Source organism: Durio zibethinus, chromosome 11, assembly GCF_047325235.1.
Source record: "Durio zibethinus cultivar Kanyao isolate XHJ-2024 chromosome 11, ASM4732523v1, whole genome shotgun sequence".
Lineage (NCBI taxonomy): Eukaryota > Viridiplantae > Streptophyta > Magnoliopsida > Malvales > Malvaceae > Durio > Durio zibethinus.
The window spans coordinates 3289771-3313572 of NC_143172.1; the positions used below are offsets into that span (position 1 = coordinate 3289771).

The 23802-nt window shown below is 35.2% G+C and overlaps 6 protein-coding genes and 1 non-coding gene across 10 annotated transcripts; 3 read left to right on the top strand and 4 right to left on the bottom strand.

Annotated features, from left to right (window-relative positions):
* Window positions 1-1421: 1421 nt before the first annotated feature.
* LOC111290497 (Cell cycle regulated microtubule associated protein) lies at window positions 1422-9253 on the top strand. 4 transcript variants are annotated; one of them, XM_089767710.1, is made up of 19 exons: window positions 1422-1878; window positions 1976-2350; window positions 2659-2817; window positions 3163-3249; window positions 3533-3683; window positions 3928-4036; window positions 4748-4798; window positions 4879-4976; window positions 5063-5138; window positions 5229-5291; window positions 5427-5510; window positions 5600-5658; window positions 5872-5950; window positions 6047-6112; window positions 6202-6264; window positions 6558-6635; window positions 6731-6775; window positions 6955-7059; window positions 7818-9253. In XM_089767710.1, exons 2-18 carry the CDS (start codon window positions 2185-2187, stop codon window positions 6994-6996), a joined length of 1476 nt encoding a protein of 491 aa, XP_089623836.1. In that variant the 5' UTR covers window positions 1422-1878; window positions 1976-2184; the 3' UTR covers window positions 6997-7059; window positions 7818-9253. The 4 variants fall into 4 exon arrangements, with proteins under 4 accessions (XP_089623836.1, XP_089623838.1, XP_089623837.1 ...); XM_089767712.1 differs by having other exon boundaries at window positions 1521-2350; window positions 6741-6775; window positions 7818-7851; XM_089767711.1 differs by lacking the exon at window positions 7818-9253 and adding an exon at window positions 7140-7424 and having other exon boundaries at window positions 1521-2350.
* OZS1 (C4-dicarboxylate transporter/malic acid transport protein) lies at window positions 7729-9768 on the bottom strand. Its single transcript, XM_022881827.2, has 3 exons — window positions 9143-9768; window positions 8218-9023; window positions 7729-8125 (listed from the first exon to the last, which is right to left on the bottom strand). Exons 1-3 carry the CDS (start codon window positions 9665-9667, stop codon window positions 7729-7731), a joined length of 1728 nt encoding a protein of 575 aa, XP_022737562.2. The 5' UTR covers window positions 9668-9768.
* Window positions 9769-10345: 577 nt separating this feature from the next.
* On the top strand, window positions 10346-11637 carry LOC111290498 (uncharacterized). The gene is made up of 2 exons (XM_022881830.2): window positions 10346-11055; window positions 11211-11637. Exons 1-2 carry the CDS (start codon window positions 10497-10499, stop codon window positions 11555-11557), a joined length of 906 nt encoding a protein of 301 aa, XP_022737565.2. The 5' UTR covers window positions 10346-10496; the 3' UTR covers window positions 11558-11637.
* A 2523-nt stretch (window positions 11638-14160) lies between these two features.
* LOC149515987 (blue copper protein 1a-like) lies at window positions 14161-15248 on the top strand. The gene is made up of 2 exons (XM_089768767.1): window positions 14161-14752; window positions 14908-15248. The coding sequence occupies exons 1-2, from the start codon at window positions 14587-14589 to the stop codon at window positions 15246-15248; spliced, it is 507 nt and encodes a 168-aa protein (XP_089624893.1). The 5' UTR covers window positions 14161-14586.
* Window positions 15249-18730: 3482 nt separating this feature from the next.
* LOC111289862 (Nucleotide-sugar transporter family protein) lies at window positions 18731-20583 on the bottom strand. The gene has a single exon (XM_022881217.2). It carries the CDS (start codon window positions 20206-20208, stop codon window positions 19138-19140), a length of 1071 nt encoding a protein of 356 aa, XP_022736952.2. The 5' UTR covers window positions 20209-20583; the 3' UTR covers window positions 18731-19137.
* A 763-nt stretch (window positions 20584-21346) lies between these two features.
* On the bottom strand, window positions 21347-22697 carry LOC111290787 (growth-regulating factor 10-like). Its single transcript, XM_022882257.2, has 4 exons — window positions 22490-22697; window positions 22335-22385; window positions 21963-22244; window positions 21347-21856 (listed from the first exon to the last, which is right to left on the bottom strand). The coding sequence occupies exons 2-4, from the start codon at window positions 22381-22383 to the stop codon at window positions 21504-21506; spliced, it is 684 nt and encodes a 227-aa protein (XP_022737992.2). The 5' UTR covers window positions 22384-22385; window positions 22490-22697; the 3' UTR covers window positions 21347-21503.
* Window positions 22698-23426: 729 nt separating this feature from the next.
* TRNAV-AAC (transfer RNA valine (anticodon AAC)) lies at window positions 23427-23500 on the bottom strand. The gene has a single exon. It is a non-coding gene; the product is annotated as a tRNA-Val (tRNA).
* Window positions 23501-23802: the final 302 nt, after the last annotated feature.

The window sequence follows — 23802 nt, forward strand, 5'->3', positions numbered from 1 at the left end:
TCCTTTTCATCAAACAGTATTTATTTGTTTTTTACTCTTTTAAGGGATATACCATTAGCTACAGAGGAAGTATTATTTTATATTTCACCACAAGGGGACAAAAAAATTTTCACAATTCACTGCATTAATAAAGTAAAAACCTATATGCTATTTTTTGCATGACATTGACAATTCCCAATCCATTCCCTTACTCCTTTCCTTTCTCTTCCATTATTTTGAAAATTTGATCTAATTTGAATTTACACAATTACAATATATAGAATATCAAAAAAGGGGTAATAATTCATTCAAATAAAATTTAATTCAATTTTTTAGATATTATATAATATTATAAAATTTTAAAATTTAATCTGAATTCGAATCTTCAATTGAATCAAAATTTATTATTTTAATTTATTAATTTTTAATTTTAAAAATTTTATATATTATTTTAATATAAATTTTAATATATTTAAGTAAATTTTTTTATGATATTATTATTTTTTATTTTATACAAATTTTAAAAATATATAAAAATTAAAAAATATATATAATTTAATTTTTTTTTTCGATTTTTCATATCTCAATCTGAAATTTAATCCAAACTTAATATATATATTTAATATATAAAATTGATTTGAATCAAATAAAAAAAATTGACCCAAATCAAACCAAACATTATAATTTCGAATCGATTTTTTAAATTTTTAATTTTTTTCTCATCCCTATATGTTTTTCATTATAACTCTTTTTTTTTTAATTTAAATTTTATTATCAATAAATTCTATTGAAAATCCTCAAAATATATATTTTTAATATCATGAATAATACTTAAATTATATTAAAATATTTAATACAATATTTAAATTTTAAAAATTTATAATTTATTATTTAAACTATAAATAGACTAGCTAATAATATATTTAAAAAATTATTTTTATTATTTGAAATTAAAAATATTTACAATAAATATCACATTAATTAATAAATTTATAATTCAAATATTATATTAAAAATTTTTAAATTTAAATATTTTATTATAATTTAAACATTAATTTAAAAAAAACTCTCCCCTTTGCCATCGGTTAACTAAAAAATATAACTTTATTAATCGTAGCTAACATTCATTTTTCATTTAAAGATTTAAAAAACATTATATATATATATATATATATATATATTCTCAACCACCATTCAAACTCGAAATAGTTTCAATTTTTTTAAGTGTAACAGATTTTTCGATGTAATGTCAAGTCTTAAACAGATGAAACATCAGCTGTATTCAACTCTAGTTATTTACAATCAAAATCAAAAAAATTTTCGATTGAAATCGAAGCTAATCTGAAACTTTATTCTTACGACCAAAAAATATATATATATAACTGGCTTGGGGTTCGTACATAAATCCTTAAATACCCTTTTACCCTTCTCATCTTTGGCCCAGTCCAGATTTGAATTCGGATCCGAGGGCTCCCACGACTCCTCCCACCCTTCCCTATACCTGACAAAAGAATAAAACCGTTAGGACCAATATCGCAATTACCATCAAATCCCAGTGGCAAATACAACACGCGCCGAAATTTCAGAGTCCCGTCGACATAATCTCGCCACCCGAAACCCCTGTGCCCGAACACCGATAGCACTGCTCCTCACTTCAAGGACAAATCAATTTCTCAAACCTATTGACTCTTTTACCCTCACCAGTGACTCCTCCACTGTAAATTGCAACCTCTTAATTTCCATAACAGACCAAGGATACTGTCGTCAATAAAATTTTATAAACGGCCTTTTTTTTTTGTTTTACTATTATTTTCAGAAGCCCATAAATTCAAATTTTGATCGTTACAAAGCCTCGGCGCTATAGAACAAAAAAAAGCCCAGTTCCGGAGTTCGGCTGCAGTAACTTGCACCTTACGCTTTGGATGTTGTCTTTGTTCTTCGTTTTTCTTTTTTCCCGTTTATTGGAATAAAATTTATTTTGTTTCGAATGCTACAGTGAAGCTGGCTCAAGCGTAGTCATCGCCGTTGTCGACTCCACCTCGCCTTTTCAAAGATTTCTAGGGTTTCTAAGCGAAAATCGTTTTCAAATTATCGCTGCAAATGGCGGCGGAGTTTAGTTCTGGTTGGTTCAGGTAAAGTTGCAACGGCATTGTAGAGAGAGACAGAGGGAGTGAGTTTTGGACGGAGAAAGAGAGAGAGATAGAGATGGAAGAGGAGATGGAGATAGAGCCAGTGTTCGAGGTGAGAGAGATTGATCTGGATTACGAGTTTGATGCGGCTAGGTTCTTCGATTTCACGCGCGAGGAGTCCCCGGCGGAGGCCAGAGAAGCTGAGCTTTGGTTCGAGTCGGCGCCGGGTTATCCTCCTTCTCGTTAGTTTCTTAAACTTAATATTGTTTGCTTGAAGCAATAATGTTTTACCATTATTTTAATATATATTTTTTGGTTTATTATCTATTCTTCTTATTTGATTGAAGAAGTATGAGCCGTAAAGATGATTTTACCTTTTTTTTTTTTTAATTGTTATCAACGATTGCCTTTTCTTTTCTTTCTTTTATTTCTAAATTTTTGAGACATTATTGTAAAAAAAAGGTCCTTTTATTTTCTATCATTTTTTTTTCCATTAATCTTTCTTGGTAAAATTATTTCTATCTTTTTTTTTTTTTTTTTGGGGTTGTAGCTTTTGTGACAAAGTTAGTTTTAAGAGAGGGAAGTCTCCTGGAAAATGTGACTACGTCTCCAAAATGCAAAGAAGCGGAAGATACTAATACATTACACGAAAATGATTCCGAAAACGTGACGGCCTTGGAATTTTCAGCTATGGATGCCACTAACAGAGGTACAATTTCCCATGTTTAGCATCTTATTTGTGGTGCTTTTGTTTCATTGAACTTCCTTTCTATTTAAATTTTAAGACCGAATGCTGTAATTTAGCTGATATGAAAGAGCCGTGGAGCTTGCTTCAGGAATTAAGAGGGGGCAAGCTTGTACTTCTGCTGGGAATCATATGAAGCTTGAGCTTGAGTGTAGTCTGTTTTAGAGTTGTTGGTTAAACCTTTGGTTAAAAGGGAGGATGGATGGATAGATCACTCAGAAGAATGGATTAAAAAAAGAAGATGATTTTCTTTGGAAAGTTTGAAAAACTGTGCTTAACTGATTTTATTGTTTCTTTTATTGTGTTTAGGCTATGAAGGAACTAACAGAGCGATCTTCACCAAAATACAGAAAGTTTTACAAAAGGCTTTAAATCAACCATTTCAACTAACTACAGGTGATTGGCACACTTATGCAAAGTAGTTTTAAGGTTTTATTTTTTTCTTACTCGTCTCTGCCTCCAGTGAGATTGCTTTCTTATTGTTATCATTTTTGGCTTCTCTCAAGTGTGTTTGGTTAACTGCAAATATGGTCCAAGACTGAAGTGTGTGTACTTTCCAGATGTGTGCCCATCTATATCTGTTATAGCTTATACGTGTCTGTAATGATTCTTTTATCATTATTATGAACATCACTTCCCATCTGTTTTGCTCATATTTTTTTTCCTTTTCCTCCCTCAGGCTTCACAACTTACAATCATATACCTGGTGATAAATTAAAAGTTAAATCTAAGGACATGAAAACGTCTATGCCAAGGGGCTCAACTCTTATGAAACCTACTGCAAGTCAGTTAGCCAAACAAAATCAGCCCCCTCAAGTTGCTACATCCAGGTGATTTACGAAAATTCTCTATTGACTTTCTTATCTGTTCTAGTCTCACAATGTAGTGTTTTTCAAAGAGACAAAGAGAATCTTACCTCTCACAAATGGCTACTTTCAGTTTCAATGGTCCTAAGTTTCTTATTCCTTGTAATGTAAATGCATCCTAGTTTCAATAAAAGGAACAATTTATCTGTGAAAGTTCCTGTACTAAAATCTTACAGTTCTAATCTTTCTATTTTTTTTTCTATTGTAGATTTCAGAAGCTACAGGTGCTAAACAGTGACAGAAGCCTAGGTAATTCTTCTGTGGTTGAAAGTCAAGCTGCTAAGAGGCAGAAGCTAGAGGGAGGTCTCTCACGAAAGGTACATGAGTTTGTAAAATTTCCCATACTCCCACTATGCTTGCTCATAGTTTGGAAAGTTTCTCATGGCAGCTATTTGTATTGAACATGTTGGATATTTTAAGTGCGATAGAAAAGTGGTTTTTATATTGTTGAAAGAGCCTTTGTTTTTAATGTTCACAAATCGGCGACTAATAACTACATGAGTGCATGTTATCAAAAGGTGCTCTAATGGGTGTGTTTTTTCATATATGAACATGCAAAAATGAGAGTAGAGGCAAACTAGATGTTGCATTGACCGGTTCTCCTAGTTGGCCTTCCATACTTCCACTATGCTTGCTCATAGTTTGGAAAGTTTCTCATGGCAGCTCTTTGTATTGAACATGTTGGATTTTTTAAGTGCAACAGAAAAGTGGTTTTTATATTGTTGAAAGAGCCTTTGTTTTTAATGTTCACAAATTGGCAACTAATAACTACATGAGTGCATGTTATCACTAGGTGCTCTAATGGGTGTGTTTTTCACATATGAACATGCAAAAGTGAGAGTAGAGGCAAACTAGATGTTGCATAGACCAGTTCTCCTAGTTGGCCTTTGTCTTCACTTTTCCATCTCCACATTAGACTTGAGACTTAGGTGTTCTCGATTTGTCATTAATTTGTATTATTAGTGGCTGAGTGATATAATTTATCAAATAAGCTTTGGTTTGGGCTCAACTTTTGTTCTGCATGGCAGTTTGATGAGGTGAAGCAGCAAACTGCTTTGTTACACAAGGCACCTAAAAAGGTATACCCTCAAATTATGTCTAGATTTTTAAGATACATTTGGATCTGAAACTTTCGGAGCTTTTCTTTGTGCTTACGCAGGATGGAGCTACAGATAGAAACATCCTCAATACCAAGCTGAAGCTTACCATTCCAATGGAACCTGAGCTTCAAACAGCCCGTAGGGCTCAAAGAATGCAGTTAGTTTCTGGTCACTATTTCTTTATATGTTGAGGTATAAAGGTATTGTCAATAAGCTGCTGGTGCAATGATGTCTTCATTTCAGGCCTAAGAATGGTACTGAACAAGACCATGTTACATCTGTCATGCATAGATTCAAAGCACGCCCATTGAATAGAAAAGTTGGTAGTTATGATGCGACAAAACAGACTTTCACTGAAGTTGGTTTTTTTGTACTTTTCTCCTCTCAAATATATATTTATAATTTGCAGATTCTCGAGGCTCCTTCATTGCCTCTTCGGAAGAAGAGTATTCCGAAGTTGCCAGAGTTTGAAGTAAGTAAAGGACTTTAGTTTCTTGCTTGTTCCTGGATTAATGCATTTTGTGGAAGCATCATGACAAGCAATAATGCAAAGTGAGGTTCCTTGCATTCCATATGTGGCTCTAAGTGCTGTCTCATTGCTTCTCAGGAATTTCACCTGAAGACATCAGAAAGGGCTGCGCAACTCTCATCAGCTCTATCATCTTCATTCCAAACAAATGATGCTGATAAGGTTACCCATTGATGTCATTATGTCTCATCTTACTTTGAGCTTTTTTGTCAATCCTCTTTGTTACTTCTGGAAAACTTATGTTGTTGCAGGGGTCTGAGAAACCTAGTACAATTTCTGCTAATGGCAATGGAACTAGAGAAGCCAAAAGGTAAATGTTTTATATTTTAAAATCTAGAGAATCTAGTAACCGTTTCAAATGTTAACTATCTAGAGAATGTAGTTTTGTGCAGAATATATACCATCTAGGTATTCAAGCATGCCTTTATCGTTGTGATGATTCTCCTGTATATGGGTACCTTGGTATTTATTAGTATTAAATCTGAGAAAGAATGACTTAGGAATTTTTTCCTGCATTGTTTAGACCAAGTGCCATGGATACCACTAGGCAGGATGCCTCTGACACAAAGTACAACTTCAAAGCTAGTCCTTTGAATAAGAAGGTAAGCAAATAACAAATTACATCAATGTATTGTTTGATTCCTTGGGCAAGGTATCAATGATTCCTATCTAACAAGTATCTAATTCCCTGGATGCAGATATTTTCCGCTAAAGGAGATATTGGTGTTTTCCGAAACTTCAAGAGGGAAACCACAGTGCCAATGGTAGAGGATCGAAGATCTTTGTCTCTTTATTACAAATGGATTGTTGGCCGAATTGTTTGATATGATATCATGCTTTGTCTGCTAAACAGGAATTTAATTTCCATACAGAGAAGAGGGTTCTGCAAAATCCACCCATAGAACTTTTTAGTAAGGTAAATCTTAATAACTATATTTCGCACCAGGCTGCCCTTTTTAGTGGGTCCGACCCTTCCTTGGACCCCCGCATAGTGGGAACTTTACACACTGGGCTGCACTTTTTCTTAAACCTTAATAAATATGTTTCAGTTATGCTATCATTCATCTCCCTCTTTATATTTCCAATTAACATTGTATGCCATCTACTAATGCAATTGAAGTGTTTGATATTTTTTTTGGGTCTTAGTGTTTGTATGGCATATTTTTGTTGATATACTCTCTTTTTCTATATGTCTATGTTGTCTGCCAGCTGTCTCTTATGTCTGTACTACAGCCAAGCAATGGATCTCAAATGAAGTTGCCTCCTCCTACCTTTATATCTACAAAGGTTCTCCAGAGTATTTTAACTCTATTTATTCTGATGAGCACTTTTGAATTTTGATTTTTCTTAGTGTTATTGATGTAATTGTTCTTTGGTATAAGGGCTCAAAAGAAAATAGATTTATTCCGTTCCAACCAGAACATGAGGTTAGTTTCATAATTTGAACACACAAGTTTGATTAGCATTTTTCAGGTCTCCTAATTATGTCTCCCCCCCCCCCCCCCTTTCCTCTTTTGCTGGGTATTATATTACCAATTTGCAACTCTAATTATAAGGCTTCAATTCTTCCTATGAAGTAATGCATATAAATGCCATTATCTTGTAGATGAGGCATTTCGCAAAGGAGAAACCACATCTGTTTGGCTGACAGAACATTCAGTGTGCGAGTGATGGTTGGCATTACTGAAGTTGGTAATCAATTGAGCATGAGGTATGTTGGGTTCGTTAACACAATATCTTTTTCATCTTTCCCTTTTAATTGTAAATTTTCAAGTATGACTTTACATGCAGAGATTATGGAGGAGCTCTGGCATCCGCTGAAAGTAACTGCTATTGGTTCGGAATTTTGCCGGATCAATGTTTGAAAATTGAACAAAATTCATCAACATAGTTTTTTGCTGTATATGGAATCTGTGGATATCCACTTTACCGGATATCAATCTTTACCTCTGGCCAAAAAAAGAAAATAATATTTACCTCCATAGAAACTGACATGTTAAGATGAATTTCGTGGTGCATACTTCTGGGTCACAAGTGCATAATACAATACAAATGTTACACATATTTTACAGCCGAACAAGGCCCCGTACCCTTTGACTTCAATTTTGCAGCATTACTACAAATTTGATAACAATTAGTTCGGAAATGTAAATTTGGTGGATAGGGTATAAAAGCTATAAATATATTTATATAATGCAATAGTATTATCTGTAGAACTAATCTAAAATATATCATCCATGGATTCTTTGCATGCTTATACCCATGCATCGATTGTTTTCTTGGATCCAATGTCCAATAAAAAGATGATTTTCAGCTACAATAGTCAAAACCAAGCATCTGGACTGTAGTTTCACTCTCATTCTTGAACTCTTCTTAAGTATTATGCTAGGGTAGCTTCTATCTTCTGCTTGTGTGCAGATTGCCGCTGGTTTGCTGCTTCATTATCTCCGTTGTATTCTTTGTCCGCAGGGTTGTTCTTCAATAGAACCTGTTTCGTCCAGCGCTTTATATCATAAGCCTTTTTGAAGGGCTTCTTCTCTTTGATAAGTCTTCTCTTGGTTATAGCAATGGCGAGATCATTAGGAAACAATGTCTGCCAAACAAAGGCATGAAGAAGGGTAGAGACGAATAATACAGACACCATTGTTGATGACATGAATGAAAGACAGAGAGCAAGGCCCTTGCTTAAAACAGAAGGAACCTGCTCTGCATACTTGATTGTCGCTACTGACACAGTTGTCATTGGGAAGGTGTATGACCACCATGCTACAGAGAACCTTCAAAAGTATTGAATAATAGTTAAATTAAGGATTATATCCTCTGATTGAAAGAAACGTTGGATTCTGATGTTGATCAAGAATTTGCTTACCTGAATCCTGTAAAGAAGTTGATCCTCACAACTAGTGAAATATAGAGGAACAATGCAATGAAAAAACATGTCCTCGAGCAACCATCAAACTCACCATAAATGCTTCCCCAAGCAATACTTGCTGCAGACGGAGCTGCAATAAACATGGAGTACACCGGATGTAACTCTTTAGGCAATGCTTCGCTTGTTGGCAGTCTTTGATACAACGTCACAAACACCACTAGATAATGGGCAAAGCCAACAGACCACAAGAACTTGGCGGCTTCTATCCATCCCACCTTTGATGCTAAGATTGCTCCAACAAAATTTCCGACTACAGAGAGATGGGAAGATGGATTTGCTACCTTGCAAAGACGCCTCTTTCCTCCTGAAAGCCATTGACCATAAATTTTGAGTTCGAGAAGGAAGTAAGGTCCCATGAAAGCACACCAAATTGCGGGGTGCAGTTTCGCAGGTGCTAGCATTGGTGGTAAACCAATGGCAAGGAACATGCATACAACCCACGGAGCAAAGAAGAAATTGACTCTGACAGGATGGAAGTATTCTCTTTTGACAGCTTCAAAGTAGTAAATACATTTGAGCAAGTAGGTGATGGAGACTGAGACTAGCACTGCCAGAGCTAATGACCAGAGGAAAAGATTGATGAATGGTGTAATGTGGAGAAACTTGGTAGCGGAGCTAGTTGACAGGGCACGCCATAGAACAGCTTGGCTGCTAAGTCCAAGACAAATACCAAAGCAACCAATTGGGAAACGGAGGAGGAAAGGCCATAGCTCATCTTTAGGAAGAAGAATGTCCTCGTAGTCCTGCAGAAAATATGAGCACAAAAACGAAAGTGAAGTAACTCTAGAATCCAAAAATCTAGTTTAGCATAGCAAATTCTTGGTATTATCATACATACATATAAAACTTTTTAGTATGTTACCTTCACTTGGTCTAATTCTGGTCCTCTAAGAGCAGCAAAGTATCTTCCAGCAGGAACACTTTTATTAACAGATTCATCAAGATCAGTAGCACCTTCAATTCTTTGCGACTCCATCTCTCTCTCTTTTTTCGTAGGCAACAGAGAATTCTGTTTACTAAGAGTCGACTTGGTCCTGAAGATGTTGAAGTCTCCTTTCCTTGCTTCTCCACCAATCCTATTAGCCGAATCAAAACCTCCAAAACTACGACCACTTCTCCGAAGAACCCTTCTGTCATCTTTGGCCTTGGATTCTCTATCCAGCACAGAAAACCCTGTCTCTAGTGACACCTGCCTACTAAAACTCCTCTGTGGCCTCTTGAGTTCTCGAAGTTTAATGGGCTTCTGTAAACCCTTTTTGGTCACTTTTTCTTCCATTTTGATAATCTCTTCTTCTTCTTCTTCTTCTTTGTCTTCTTGTAAAACTTCATGGATATCAACAAAATAAGTATGAAAAGAATTACTCGGAGAAGTTGCTCCCTTTTCCATTTTGTTTCTTCCAAGGTTTAACAAAAGAAAAAAAGCAACTCAGAGTTATGTCATTCTTATGGAGTCGTGGAAGATAGTTTTTATATTTTTTTCTTTTTTAAGGCATCACGAGAAGTTGAAGAAAGATGCAGCTTCTTTAAGGTGGTTGGATGTTTGGTTGATAAAATTGGAACCAATGCTTTATCATGGAAAAAGTTGGGTTCAATGGGGAGATTTCTCGTGAAAAAAAATATATGAAGAAAAGTTTTTGTGGCTTGTAAAATTATGGATCCAAACAACTTGGATGAAAAATGAAAAGATTGTTCCTTACAGTGGGAAAAAAAGAGAGTTTTCAGCTCCTCACGGGGGATGAAGAAGAAGACAGAGGTGGATTTGATTTGTTCGATTATGAGAAACAATGAATGTCAACCTCTATATATGTTGCCGTAACGCTCAAGTGTTGCCATTTGGTTGCCGAGAAAATTTAATGCTTTGATCCGAGGAACTTTTTGACACTGTTTATGGGCATTGGGCAGAGATCACAATGAAAAAGAACCTGAGTTGGTCTAAGACTTTAGGCCCAATTATTGCACGGATAATGGTGTTGTCAATTGTTAATGATCCATACCCTACAAAAACAGTTGAAAGAAGGGGATCGGGTTAGATCAAATATGGCCAAAGAAACGGGAGAGATGCAGCCCAACCCCATATACTTTACTGCAAGTTTTTAAGTTCAAAGCCAAAACCATTCCAAATAAAAAAGGTTAGAACTTAGAAGTGTGGCGCACAAAAGACTTTCACAATGTCCAAAAATGGAGGACTAGAGGTATAAGAATATGAATAATTTAGTATGAATACGAACGATATAATTTTGTTGTTCGCATTATCTATTCTGCCTCTTTTAATTCTATTGATTGTTTTTTTGGGGGTGGGGAGGCAAACATGGCGAATTCCCTGTTTAATATTCACACACATGGCAGGCCATTGGTGCATTACGTCAAATGAAAACCATAAAATTACACTTGACACTTTTGAAATAGTCGAGCAAAAATCCTTTATGAACATTTGTAAGCTCTTCCAGGATGTTTCCATGTTCATTTGGCTGTGCCGACTTCAGCCGAATCCATATGCTGAAATTAACCATATGTGCATTGGCAACCTTATAAATAAGTTAAACTTTAAACTCTACCGTAACCATTTCCACAAAGACCTTCAGAAGAACACAACCACAGTTGCTTACCCAATGGCCTCTTCCAAGATCTTCTTCATCATTGCTGTTGTCACTTACTTTGCAATTCCTTCAAGTTTGGCCACTGAGTTTAGGGTTGGTGACGAGAAAGGATGGAGTCTTGACTTTGATTACCAAGGTTGGGCAGCAGGAAAGGAATTTCATGTTGGAGATAAGCTTGGTAAAGCAACAATCTTTCTTTAGTCTACGAAATATATACATGTATAAACTTATTTGCAATGATTTAACCTGATGAAAGTATGTAGGGCCGACATTATAATTTTATTTTTCAATTTATGTGACTAACAATTAAAAGTAACAATTTCCTTGGTGCAGTTTTCGTGTATACACCGGGTGCCCACAATGTGCTTAGAGTTAATGGAACTGAGTTCCAACAATGTGCAGCTGCAGATAACGTTGTTCCCCTAACCACCGGAAATGCTGTGATTACACTTGCAACCCCAGGAAGAAAATGGTACATTTGCGGTGTAGCCAGGCACTGCGCAGCCCGGAACATGAAGCTTAGCATAACTGTGCTTTCTCAAGTAGGATCTCCTTCTTCTGCTCCTGCTTCTGCTCCCAACTCACCTACATCACCTTCTGCTGCAAGAGGAAATGCTGGATCTAGCTTTTATGCATGGATTGTGGTCATGGTTAGCTTTGCTGGGTTGGTCCTTGTTTAATATTGCAATAATGTTACTAGATCCATTCCTTGGCTAAACTGTTTTCGAGTGTTTAATTCTTGAATTTGCTATTATTTTTATTTGATTCAGTTTGTAGAATTGGTTTGTGACAATGGCTTGTTATAATTACATTAATTAAGTCACTATCTTCTCTTGGCTTATGACATCAATTGTATACTAGATCTTTAGTTCTTCTTCCAAATCCCAACTCTTAATTTCCATATAAATAATGGATTACACTTCAGCCAGAAGTTGCTCATGAATTCCTCGTTTCTCATAGCAGTAATCAATGGTGGAGATCAACTTAACAGTTGATGGAATTCTGTTTTCTTGGGCTTCTTTATTCTTTTATGATTTTTTTTGGGCTTCTCATGCAGATACTGTAAACTCTGCATAAAAGCCAAATCCCAACCCACAAAAACTATATAAGGATGAAATTGTTAATATGACAAGGTTATTTAAGTAATAGTAACTAATGATAAATTAATAATAATGATAATTTATGATGATGAATTTAAAATTTTGAAGATTGATTCACAATTTGTATTAAATATGTTATGATTTATAATTATGGAATGATATGTTTTGATATGATATCAATCCTTTGAATGCTTACTTAAATGTTTTGAAAGTATAATTTAAATGATATTTCTAAATGAGCTATATATACGTATAAAAGTAATACTTGATCTGGTAAGGTATGTGAGCCTATATTTGTTAAGCTGTAATTTGTTCATTATTTTTTTATTTGCTCATTACAAATGATTAAAATGATAAATTTGTTTAGTCTTATATGAAGTTAAAAGATCAAATTAAAAAAATTACTTGAGCATTGAAAATATTGTTAGCCACTAAGATCTTACGAAATGATTTTATATTTTTATTAGTTTACATTTAGATATATATAAATTTATTATTAGTTGAATTAAAGTTATGAAATTTACTTAAACATATTATTTTATTAAATAATTTTATAATGATTAATAAAGAAAATTTCGTATTATTTTAAAATTTTATTTCAAGATATTATTGCCGTATTATATCTTGGCGTTTTGATTTCAAAGCATGACAATGTGTTTTCTTATAACTATTTCAAGAAAGTTTAAGGCGACGTAATTTTAACAAGCACATGAGATCATGTGAAGCATGGTGAGAAAAATTGGATAATAGTAACTGTGACACCTTAATCTCATATTAAGATATTTAAAAAATCTATTATAATATATAAGTTGATATTTAAATTTAAATTTGTGAGGCGTGTTTTGTAGTATAAAATTATAAGATTTTTAGATCAAAATAGATAATATCTCATAGATTGATATAAATTTTTATAAATAATATTAGAATGATCACCAGTCAAGAGTTAAGTAATATATCGTAAAAATCACCTCTAAAATCTCAAAAAGAGCTAAATACTACACTTGTATGCTTTATACTGTGCTTGACAAAAATATTAAGTTTTATCTTTAAAAATTTATGACACTCCAATCTCACATTCACATCGGGATGTTATAAGAATTTATTATAATATATAAAGTTGACACTTAAATATTTCAATCTCATATTAAAATATTTCGAGGATCTATTATAATATATAAGTTGACATTTACACTCAAATTTACAAGACGTATTTTTATGAGATAAAATCATAAAATTTTTGAATTAAAACAGATAATATCTCACATATATTAATTTTCACTATAATCATATAAGCTAAAAAGATTATTGCTCGACAAAAAGACCCTAATGTTGAAAATGAACCATGAAGCAATAATTAGTGCCGTTAAAAAGTGAGAAGATAGATGGGATCCAACATTGTAGATGTTGTTTCTAACATCTCCAGTTGGAGTTACGGGAATGTCCAAAACCTAGTTATTGGCAGTGGTGGTTGAGTCCAATCTTGGGTTGCTCATCATTCTTGTTGTCCATGCAAAAAGAAATGAGAGAAATGCAGCCCAACCCCATATACCTTACTGCAAAGCAGGAATTAAGTATTTTTAGTCTAAAGTCAAAACCTTTCCAAATAATAAAGGTTAAACTTTTATGGCATTCATAATTGTGATTCTTTAATTTCGTACCGAGAGATTTTAAGAATTTATCGTAATATATAAATAGAGATTTAAAGTTAAATTTATAAGATATTTTTTATAAAATGAAATCATAAAATTTTTAGATCAAAATAGATAATATCTTATAAATTAGATGCGAGTTTTCACAAATAATATTATAGTAATTATCAATCAGATAGGAGTTAAGTATTATATTATGAAAGCTACTTCTAAAATTCTGAAACAGCTAAGTGCTATATGGTGAGAATCAATTCCAGAATCCAAACATCTAACGTGAATCTGATTTTATGATTTTGTTTGTGGTTCATGTTAGATTTGATACGGATGTCAAGTTTTATTGGAGAGTTTGTAATATTTCAATTTCATATTGAGAGATTTTGAGGATTTATTATAATATATAAATAAAGGATTAAATTCAAATTTGTAAGGTATTTTTTATGAGACAAAACTATGAGATTTTGAATTAAAAAGAACAATATCTCGTTAGGTGTGGATCTCCGCATAATATTTCGATAATGTCCAAAAAAGGAGGACTAGAGGTATAAGAAAATGAATAATTTAGAATGAATACAAACGATATAATTTTGTTGTTTCCATTATCAATTCTGCCTCTTTTAATTCTATTGATTGTGCTTTTGGGGGTGGGGAGAAAAACATGGCAAACTCTCTGTTTAATATTCACACACATGGCAGGCCATTGGTGCATTACGTTAAATGAAAACCATAAAAATTACACTCACCACTTTTGAAATAGTCTAGCAAGAATCCTTCATGAACATTTGTACGCTCTTCCAGGATGTTTCCATGTTCGTTTGGCTGTGCCGGCGTCAGCCGAACACATATGCTGAAATTAACCATATGTGCATTAGAAACCTTATAAATAAGTTGCATTTTTAAACTCTTTACTGCAAGCATTTCCACAAAGACCATCAGAAGAACACAACAACAGTTGCTTACCCAATGGCCTCTTCCAAGATCTTCTTCATCATTGCTATTGTCACTTTCTTTGCAATTCCTTCAAGTTTGGCCACTGAGTTTGTGGTTGGTGATGAGAAAGGATGGAGTTTTGACTTTGATTACCAAGGTTGGGCAGCAGGAAAGGAATTTCATATTGGAGATAAGCTTGGTAACGCAACAATCTCTCTTTAGTCTATGAAATATATACATGGATAAACTTATTTGCAATGATTTAGCCTGATGAAACTATATAGGACCAACATTATAATTTTATTTCTCAATTTATGTGACTAACAATTAAAAGTAACAATTTCCTTGGTGCAGTTTTCGTGTATACACAGGGAGTCCACAATGTGCTTAGAGTTAATGGAACTGAGTTCCAACAATGTGCAGCAGCAGATAACGTTGTTCCCCTAACCACTGGAAATGATGTGATTACACTTGCCACCCCAGGAAGAAAATGGTACATTTGCGGTGTAGCCAGGCACTGCGCAGCCCGGAACATGAAGCTTACCATAAATGTGCTTTCTCAAGAGGGATCTCCTTCTTCTGCTCCTACTCCCAACTCACCAACATCGCCATCTGCTGCAAAAGGAAATGCTGCGTCTAGCTTTAATGCATGGATTGTGGTCATGGTTAGCTTTGTTGGGGTGGTCCTTGTTTAATATTGCAATGATGTTCTAGATCCATTCCTAGGCTAAACTGTTTTCGAGTGTTCAATTCTTGAATTTGCTATTATTTTTATTTGTTTCGGTTTATAGAATTGGTTTGTGACAATGGTTTGTTATAAATACATTAATTAAGTTGCTATCTTTGAGGCTTACGAAATCAATTCTGGATTAGATTTTTAGTATAACAATAATAACAAATTAAATTTTATATCTCATGACTTTAAGATCATTATATAAAAAAATTAAAAAAAAATCATATTAGATTATAGTTTTTATTTTTCTTGTTCCACGCTTCCAAATCCCAACTCTTAATTTACATGTAAATAATGGATAACACTTCAGCCAGAAGTCACTCATGTATTCCTCATTTCTGATAACACGAATCAATGGTGGAGTTCATCTTATCAGCTGATGGAATTCCGTTGTTTTCTTGGGCTTCTTATTCTTTTATGATTTTTTTTTGGGCTTCTCAGCAGATATTGTAAACTCTTAATTCAATAAAAGCCAAGCCCCTCCCAACCCACAAAATATATACTGATGAGCAGATCGAGAATTAGTGGTGATAAAAATCAAAAGATAAAATGTCTTGACAATGAATTAGCAGCAATTCATGAGGACACCAAACATAGAAAGGGATTAATTCAACTGATTGACATAAGATATGCAATTAATTTTCAACAAATCGCCATCGATCTTACGAATACGTCCTTGTGAATTTGTCAAACTAATACCAGTTCAACAATTTAATTATTTGATCAAGACTAAATTTTTAAGAAATAAAAAAACCCTGATTGGGAGAGATGGAATAATGGAATCGCATTTGATAATAAAGTATAAACCCAACAGAAAATTTCCAAAATACCGCAGCAACACGGTAAAGAGGTCGGCTGGCCTGAATCTTCAACTTAGACATGTCTACCTAAAAATGCTGCTTGGAACTTTTGATGTTATTTTGCAAGAACCAAATGATCTCCGCCAACCAGGTTGCTAAACGTGGAAAATTTGTTGTCTTCCCCTTTTTGTTCCAACATTTCTCAAAGACTCAAACTGCACTTAACTCACAAGCGTCCTCGTTGCGCTGGTTCACTAAAACATATTTTTGGTACAAAAGACCTGGCTGCTGAACTTGTTCTTTCAATTTTCTAAACCTACCAAAATAATTCTGGTTAAAGGTCATGCCCTAACGTCATGATAACATCAGACTCATGGGAAAGTGACCGGAATTGTTCAGGCGCACCTTCACATGCTCCATTGCAGTATAGATAAGGAGCCCACAATGCTTTATAGAATGGATGCAAACGACCTTTTTTTTTTTCATGGAATGCGTTGCACCTGCTGCTGCAACCAAGATTCACAATCAGTAATGACGTGAACGTGATTACCTTTACAACACCAGAAAAAGGAAAATTGGCCAAATTTGTGGTCCTGACGAACTTCGGGAAGTGGAAACTAGAAGCTAGCAATTGCTTGTTACCCTCAAGCACTATGGTTAGCTGAAAGTGGAACCAAGGATTTCTGGGCAAATGCTCTAGTCTCCTCCACCCCCAAATCACTTAAATAAAGCTAAATGGCTGAGATCACCAACATCTCCGACATAGATAGGTGATCCAGGATTAAGCACGACAGCAGCAGCAACTAATGCCTAATGGAGTATAATTGCAGCATTTGACTTCTTTTCTTTTTCTTTTTTTTTGTTTACACGAATAGTTGATTAAAACTATAAAGCAACACGTCATCTTGCCAAGTATCCTATATTGTGATTTGGCTCGAAAGTCATTAGCAATATATTGTATCTTATGCAAAACCTTGGATCAGATGGAATGGGGGAACAAAAAAATCCACGTAACAACACGGACTGATTTGGAATTTAATTTTTATATGAATAGCAAGGCAGGCTTTGTTTGTTTAAATGGTCTAATCCAACGCTTCAACAGATATCCGATTCGACTGGGACAATCTATGTACACTAGAACTCGTAATTCTAAATCTTGACCTCCAACCAACCCAATAAATTTAAAGCTAGCCAATCCGAGAATATAGTTCCAACCACCCCCAAAATTTGAGCAACCCTACTATGTCCCTCTCTGATGCAAGTTGCTGAGTGGAAAAATAAAAAATACCAACGGCTGTACGCATACGTGGCAACAGACACGGAGGCAGCTAAACATAAAATGCCTCAAGGTTGAACAGGACGGGGAATACGCTGCCTTCAGGCTTAATTGGTCGTTTTCAAGCTGAAGCAAAGGAACCGATGCCTGGTTTATATATATCTAATCACTATCAGTTGATCAACCATTCATACATTCACAGCCCCATTTCCACGGAGTTCCCTGATAAGACAAGGATCCCCGAGTAGATTGATATTGACTTGGCCTTTAAAAACGTTCGGCTAGTAAGAAAATAAAGACAAAAACTCGACCAGTAAAAAAAAAAAAAGGCATTAAACTTGACAGCCAGCAGACAGTAAACTGAAAATATTCATCATGTGTTCACATCAATGTGAGGAGTCTCCTTATTTATTTCACAATGAGAAGGAGATGCAGTTGGAAAAGATATAAAAAGGACTACTCTGATTATTGGTCATTGGAAGTATACGAACTAAGAAAAGTAACTTCCTAGGTGATTTTGAATCTGCATGTTATTTTATTATGAAATCCATTTCCTAGTGATTTCTTTTTCCCATGCAACTTCAAGAGAAAATTTTGAAGACCCCCAAAGGTTCATTCGATTTTATTACTTGATTACACCTCTATCAAGCTAAAACTCTGTAATCAACATATGGTAGATTGCCAGTTGATAGATCATACAAATTGATAACATAGAAAAAGTATTGATCCAGAAGATAAAAGCCAGTATTTCAACATCGTGCACAGATCAGCAAAAAGTTGTAGTTTACTCACTTGCGGCTAGTTTCCTGGAAGAGAAAAACGGAATCTCTCCAACTTTTAACTCTGGAGTGGTTGTTAAAAAGATTCTAAAGTTCTACACACTTTTATAGATGATAGTAACAAAAATGAATAGTCAATGACCTCAAAGCTTATCAAGAAATAGGCCCTAGGCTCATTCATTGTCCAACAATTTGCATTGAAGTTGTCTCTTTTGTTTTCTACATCATATTTAATACAGAAAATGACAACCATGGTGAGAAATAAATGTGAACAATTGACCAATTATCTTTGGATGGAAAAAACCACATTATAGATCACAGAGATGAACTTTCAAATGGTATATAGAAGAAGAAAATTCTATTCAGATTCTCAGGACACCTGAAAATGCACTGAAAATGCACCAAAATTTCATTCTCAGGCTGTTCCATCATACAAAAACATGTTCCTTTCTAAAACCAATTCAAAGGATAAGACCCCAAAACAGAATTACTAACAAATCAAATTCTTCAAACTCAGAAACAACACCAAAGAATGTCAATCATCCATAGATTTAAACTGCAAATAAAACAATTGAAAATTGCATAAACATATAGAAGTGGGAGAACTTTTTCTCCCAAGTGTAACACACAAAAATGAATATTTGAATTGAGTCTTCCATATGTCCATATTAATGAAGCAAAAGCATATTATAAGATTACAAACAGGGGAAAAGTAAAAGAGAGAATTTTTATTCTCTTAAACCACCCCAATAACAAAAGAAGAAAGAGCATCTAACCCTTTTCCCTTTTTTTCCTTCATTGTTCCTATACAACCCAATCACAGTTTTCTTTAATCCAAATTCTCTTCTTGGATTCTTTCCCTCCATTCAAACTAATCAAAAGTAATAAAAATACAAAAAGCAAGAAATTATAGCGAATAATAAAAAAGAAAAAAAGAGCCTCACCCGTGTTTGTGGCAATCAAAATGAATCCCATCCTCTCTTTTTAACTTAAGAGTCAGTGTGTTGTGACCTTGGATCTCTTCTTTGCCTCGCTGTAAAGCACAACTCCCATAATTGTAACAGCGAATCCAGTCATTCCCATCACGGTCACCGGATTCCTGAAGATCATAACCGACACAAACGCTGCCACTGCAGCTTTGGCATTGCCCAAAACCTGCAAAGTAAGGGCACTTGTATGCTTGGTAACCAAAAAATTTGTCAAATTCACCAAATAGGCCACCGTAGCATTCCCAACCAACAAGAAAATAATAAAAGAATCACTCCTAGCTTTCTCAAGTGTGACTCTTGCAACATTCCCTTCAATATAAAGAGTAAATGGTAACAAAATCATTGCTGCCATAGGCGCCATATACAACAGCAAGTTCATGGAATGTAGCTTCTCAGCTTCACTAGTTAACAAGATCCCTTGAACCACAGATTTCAAAGCACGACCAGCAGTAGAACCGATGCAAACCAAGAAGCCAAATAGGTTAAACAAAGGCTCACTATTACTAGCCAAAACAATCCCAAAAACCACAGGCAAAAGTGCAAAATAAACCTCAGCAGATTCCTTCTTGCAAGTGATTAAGAAAGCGAAAATGGCAGTGAAAAAAGGGGTCGTTGCGCCAATAGCTTGGTTAAAGGACACAGGAATGTACCTTAAAGAAGTGTTCCCACACACCACGGAGAAACAAAAGATGACACTCAAAGCAAAGATCTTGAAAAATTGCTTCCTTGACAAAATGTGTTGCCTTGGAACTATTTCAAGAAAGTTTATGGCTACGTAACTGTAACAAGCACATGAGAGCATGTGAAGCATGGTGAGAAAGATTGGATAACGGTAGCCATAAAAACTGAGGAGATACTTGTTCAGCAAAAGGACCCCAATGTTGGACATGAACCATGAAGCAATGATCAGTGCCGTTAAAAGGTTAGGAGAGAGATGCGATCCAACGCTGTAGATGCTGTTTCTAACATCTCCAGTTGGGGTTACGGGAATGTCCAAAACCTCGTGGTCGGCAGTGGTGGTTGAGTCCAATCTTGGGTTGCTCATCCTCCTTGTTGTCCATGTTTGCGCTTCCACCATTTGGGTCTTTTGGGATCACAGTAAAGATAGTAACTTTGAGCTCAAAGACTCAAACTACTTTTTTTTCCTTTGGTTTTTCTTCTCTCTCCAAGAATCAGCAAGTGAGAAACAGAGAGAGAAAAAAAAAAAAAAAAAGAATGCTTTTTTTTCTTGTGTTTTTGTGTGGCTGCGTAGATCTGAATTCTGAAGGAGCAAAAGGACAAGGATATGTTCGGTGAGGTGATCTGATAGAGGGTGCAGATTCAGATTTGAGAAAATGGAGAAATGGGAACCGTTGGATCGGATGAAAGGGTATATTGGGAATGAAAGAATAAAAAAAAATCATTAAGGAGCTTAGATATTCGGGGAGTGTCGGTAATGGGGATTCGCTAGCAAGACTCTGGTCTGAATCTGACCAGATTTCCTATTTTTACGTTCTTTTTTTTAACAATTAACCACCTACTTCTACTAGTTTTACCATTTCTTTTTTATTTTTTTACAGTGAAGAGTTTATTATTTACAGTGTATCTTTATGGTAAAGTGACAAATTCTGCAATTAATGTAATTTTATAGTATCTTAAATTTTGCAATGTTTCTTTCTGATTGCCCTCCTCTCTTCAACTAATTGTTATTCAAAAACATCTAAAGGACATATAATTCTTGCTCTTTATCCTTCTAAGCACATGTTTGAAATTCTATAATTCCATTAAATGTCTCCCTAAAAGCATATAAAATAACATATATATTGTCCTTTCTTTTCTTTTTAGTGTTGATTTAGAAAGGAGTGTTTTAGGTTTTCGGTAAATAAGGAAACAAGTCATTAAAAAAAAAAAAAAAGAGTTCCGTTTCTTCTTCTATTGGGCTTTGTTTGGATTAGTCAAGGTTGAATTTGGGAGCCCAATTAGAGCTTTGGATGCAAATTCCATTTTTATTGTTGGGTTAGCATTTTCTTGGACCTTGATACTGACTAGATGTAGACCATATAGAATAGGAGTAGAGGTTTGGAGCATTAGATTTTTTGGGCCCATTTAAGTAATCTGAAATGAAAGCGGACATTTTGCATTACCCTTTATTCCACAACAGCATTAGAAACTGCCAAAGCTGACCAAATATAGGTGCAAGCTAGCGTGCTAGCTAAGGTTAGAGATTGATCGGTAATGGAGCCCAACAATTTCTCCCCTTTCACCAAGCAACTCAATTAACACCGCTAATGTTTCTCACATCTGCAACGTTACATCAAAACAGAACAAGATAAAATCAAAGCCTCAAAACCCCTTCCAAGTCTTGAAATCTGTCATATTAAATCGCTTTTTCTTCTACAATAATTCTTGAAACTGTGGTGAAGGTTCAGCTTTTGGATTACCCACTCGCATGACACTCTTTGGAGAGAAACCAATAAAGCTGGAAGAGAGATTGCTGCCACTACTGCTACTGTTATCCACTTGGAGAGAAATGGAGAGGTTGGTATCAGCATTGATAGTAGCTTGAGAAGCTTGCACAAGCTTTCTTGAACGGTGGCGCCCTCTGTGCATGTGCCTTTCACAGTATTTGTGATCTGGGACTGCTTCTTTGCTACACCTCCATTTCTTCCCATCTGTTCGTCTACATCTTCCTGGCTCTGGATCCAGCCCATTCTTATACTCCAAGCGCAAAGATCCACAACCCAAAACTGGACCAAGAAACGAAAAGAAAAAGTAAACTTCATTACTGCTACTAAAAAAAGATAAGTACTGGAGAATTTTGTAGGGACTAGAGAGATGGTTTTGGGTACTTACAAGCGGAAAAGAGTTGATAAGGATTTCCAAGAGAACCAGCAACACTTTTCCATATAGGAAGAAGAAGATGATGGGGCACAGGAAGTCCAGCTACTATGTACTTGAAAATGAGAGATTGAAGCTGTAGTTCCTGCAGCTGAAAAACAGTGAACCCAGTTGGCCTATGACCAGACCCACGTCCAAGCTCGAGACCTAGCCCAATTGGAGGTGACCCTTCTTCTCCTCCGCTCAACTTTGTACTGTCCATGTTCCACGAATCACCAAAATTTGTAAGTCCAATTCCTGTAAAAAGAATTATCATCACATGATAGTCAAATTTTTTGAGAAATTAAGTAATGCGCTCTCGATAGTGAGAGAGAGAAGGAAGAGTACCGAAGTCTGCAAAACGGGCAATCTTGAGAGGTGAGTCTTGGGGATCCATTTCTTTCGTATGGGCATAAATCAGAGAAAAACACAGGGTCAAAGAAAAGATACAGTATGGTCTGCAACATACACTGAATTAACAGTGAAAGGTTAAAGATACATACTCTCTGAAAGTTGCAGCACTAAGAATAGATTTTTCAAGTCAGAAAATTTTACTTCGTGGCAGAGTAAATGGAATGGTGTAGGATGGGCTAAGGGGGTATCTCCTGAATTGTGTTTTTGTAACAAAAGAAAAGAAAATAATTTGTTTCCTAAAATGACAAATGCAACAATGACTCCAAGCACGCCCGATTGTCTTTCTACGAATTTCTGTTCCTATCCAACAAAAACAAAGAGATTAAAGTGAGACTGAAGGTCTTCTGAAATGTCAGGAAACTCTGCAGGTGTTTGCAGCCAGAAACAAACGCGTTTGTCAGGTAATGAGTCGTGACAAGTAGAATCTGGGACCCGCAATATGACGAAGAGGACAGTCTTTTTGGCTTCTTTTCCCTTCCCCCCTCTTACGAACAAGCAAACAGTTTCATCATAAGTACTTATAAACAGACACTTAACACAACGCGTGAGCAACAACACCTTAAATTTTGAATTGATACCATTCTCTCTCATTCTGCAGTTGCACATGAATTGGGGAACTGCAGAGAGTGATGACTTGGATTTGGTCAATAGTTCATTATAGTTGCGGATTCAATTGATAGCCCCACTTCTTTTCAGCCCTTTTCTGAATTGAACCTTCAAGTTTTCTGGTTTTTTGCAAATGTAGCATTACTGATTTTCTAGTTTTTATAAAGCAAGCAAGAGCACGAATTTAGACATCATCAATCAAATATAAAGACATGTGCAGTGCAGATGTAGTGGTGCTTCCAATCTTAAGTTTTGCAGTGTATAGTTTAGAATTGTTATACTCGTGCGCCGTGGAGACTGGCTATTGCTTTTCAATTTGCTTATCCAATAAGAAAAACCCACTAACGAATTGCATTGACCAAATGTCAAAACTCAATCAAAATAAGGACTTTGTGTTAGTATGACAAAAACACTTTAAAATGGCGTCGCCCGGACTCGAACCGGAGACCTTCAGTGTGTTAGACTGACGTGATAACCAACTACACCACGACACCATGGGTATCAGCACCGCTTACGTTTTCATCATATTTCTAAACCAAAAAAAAATTTTAACTATCTGGGTTGCGATCTTCTTACAATGACAATCTTATTTCCCCCTTTTTCAATGCTACATTATAGAATATGCCTAGCACGAGGTTATCGTGATGTAATTGTCACGACAGGCGCAGGAGTCCTTTCCTTTTATATGCTTTGTGCTAAAACAAGACATCAAAAACCACTACAAGATGTGATGGCAGTAATGATCCTTGATCGACTTATTATTGTGGGTTAGAAATTAATTGGGATCGAGACCAAA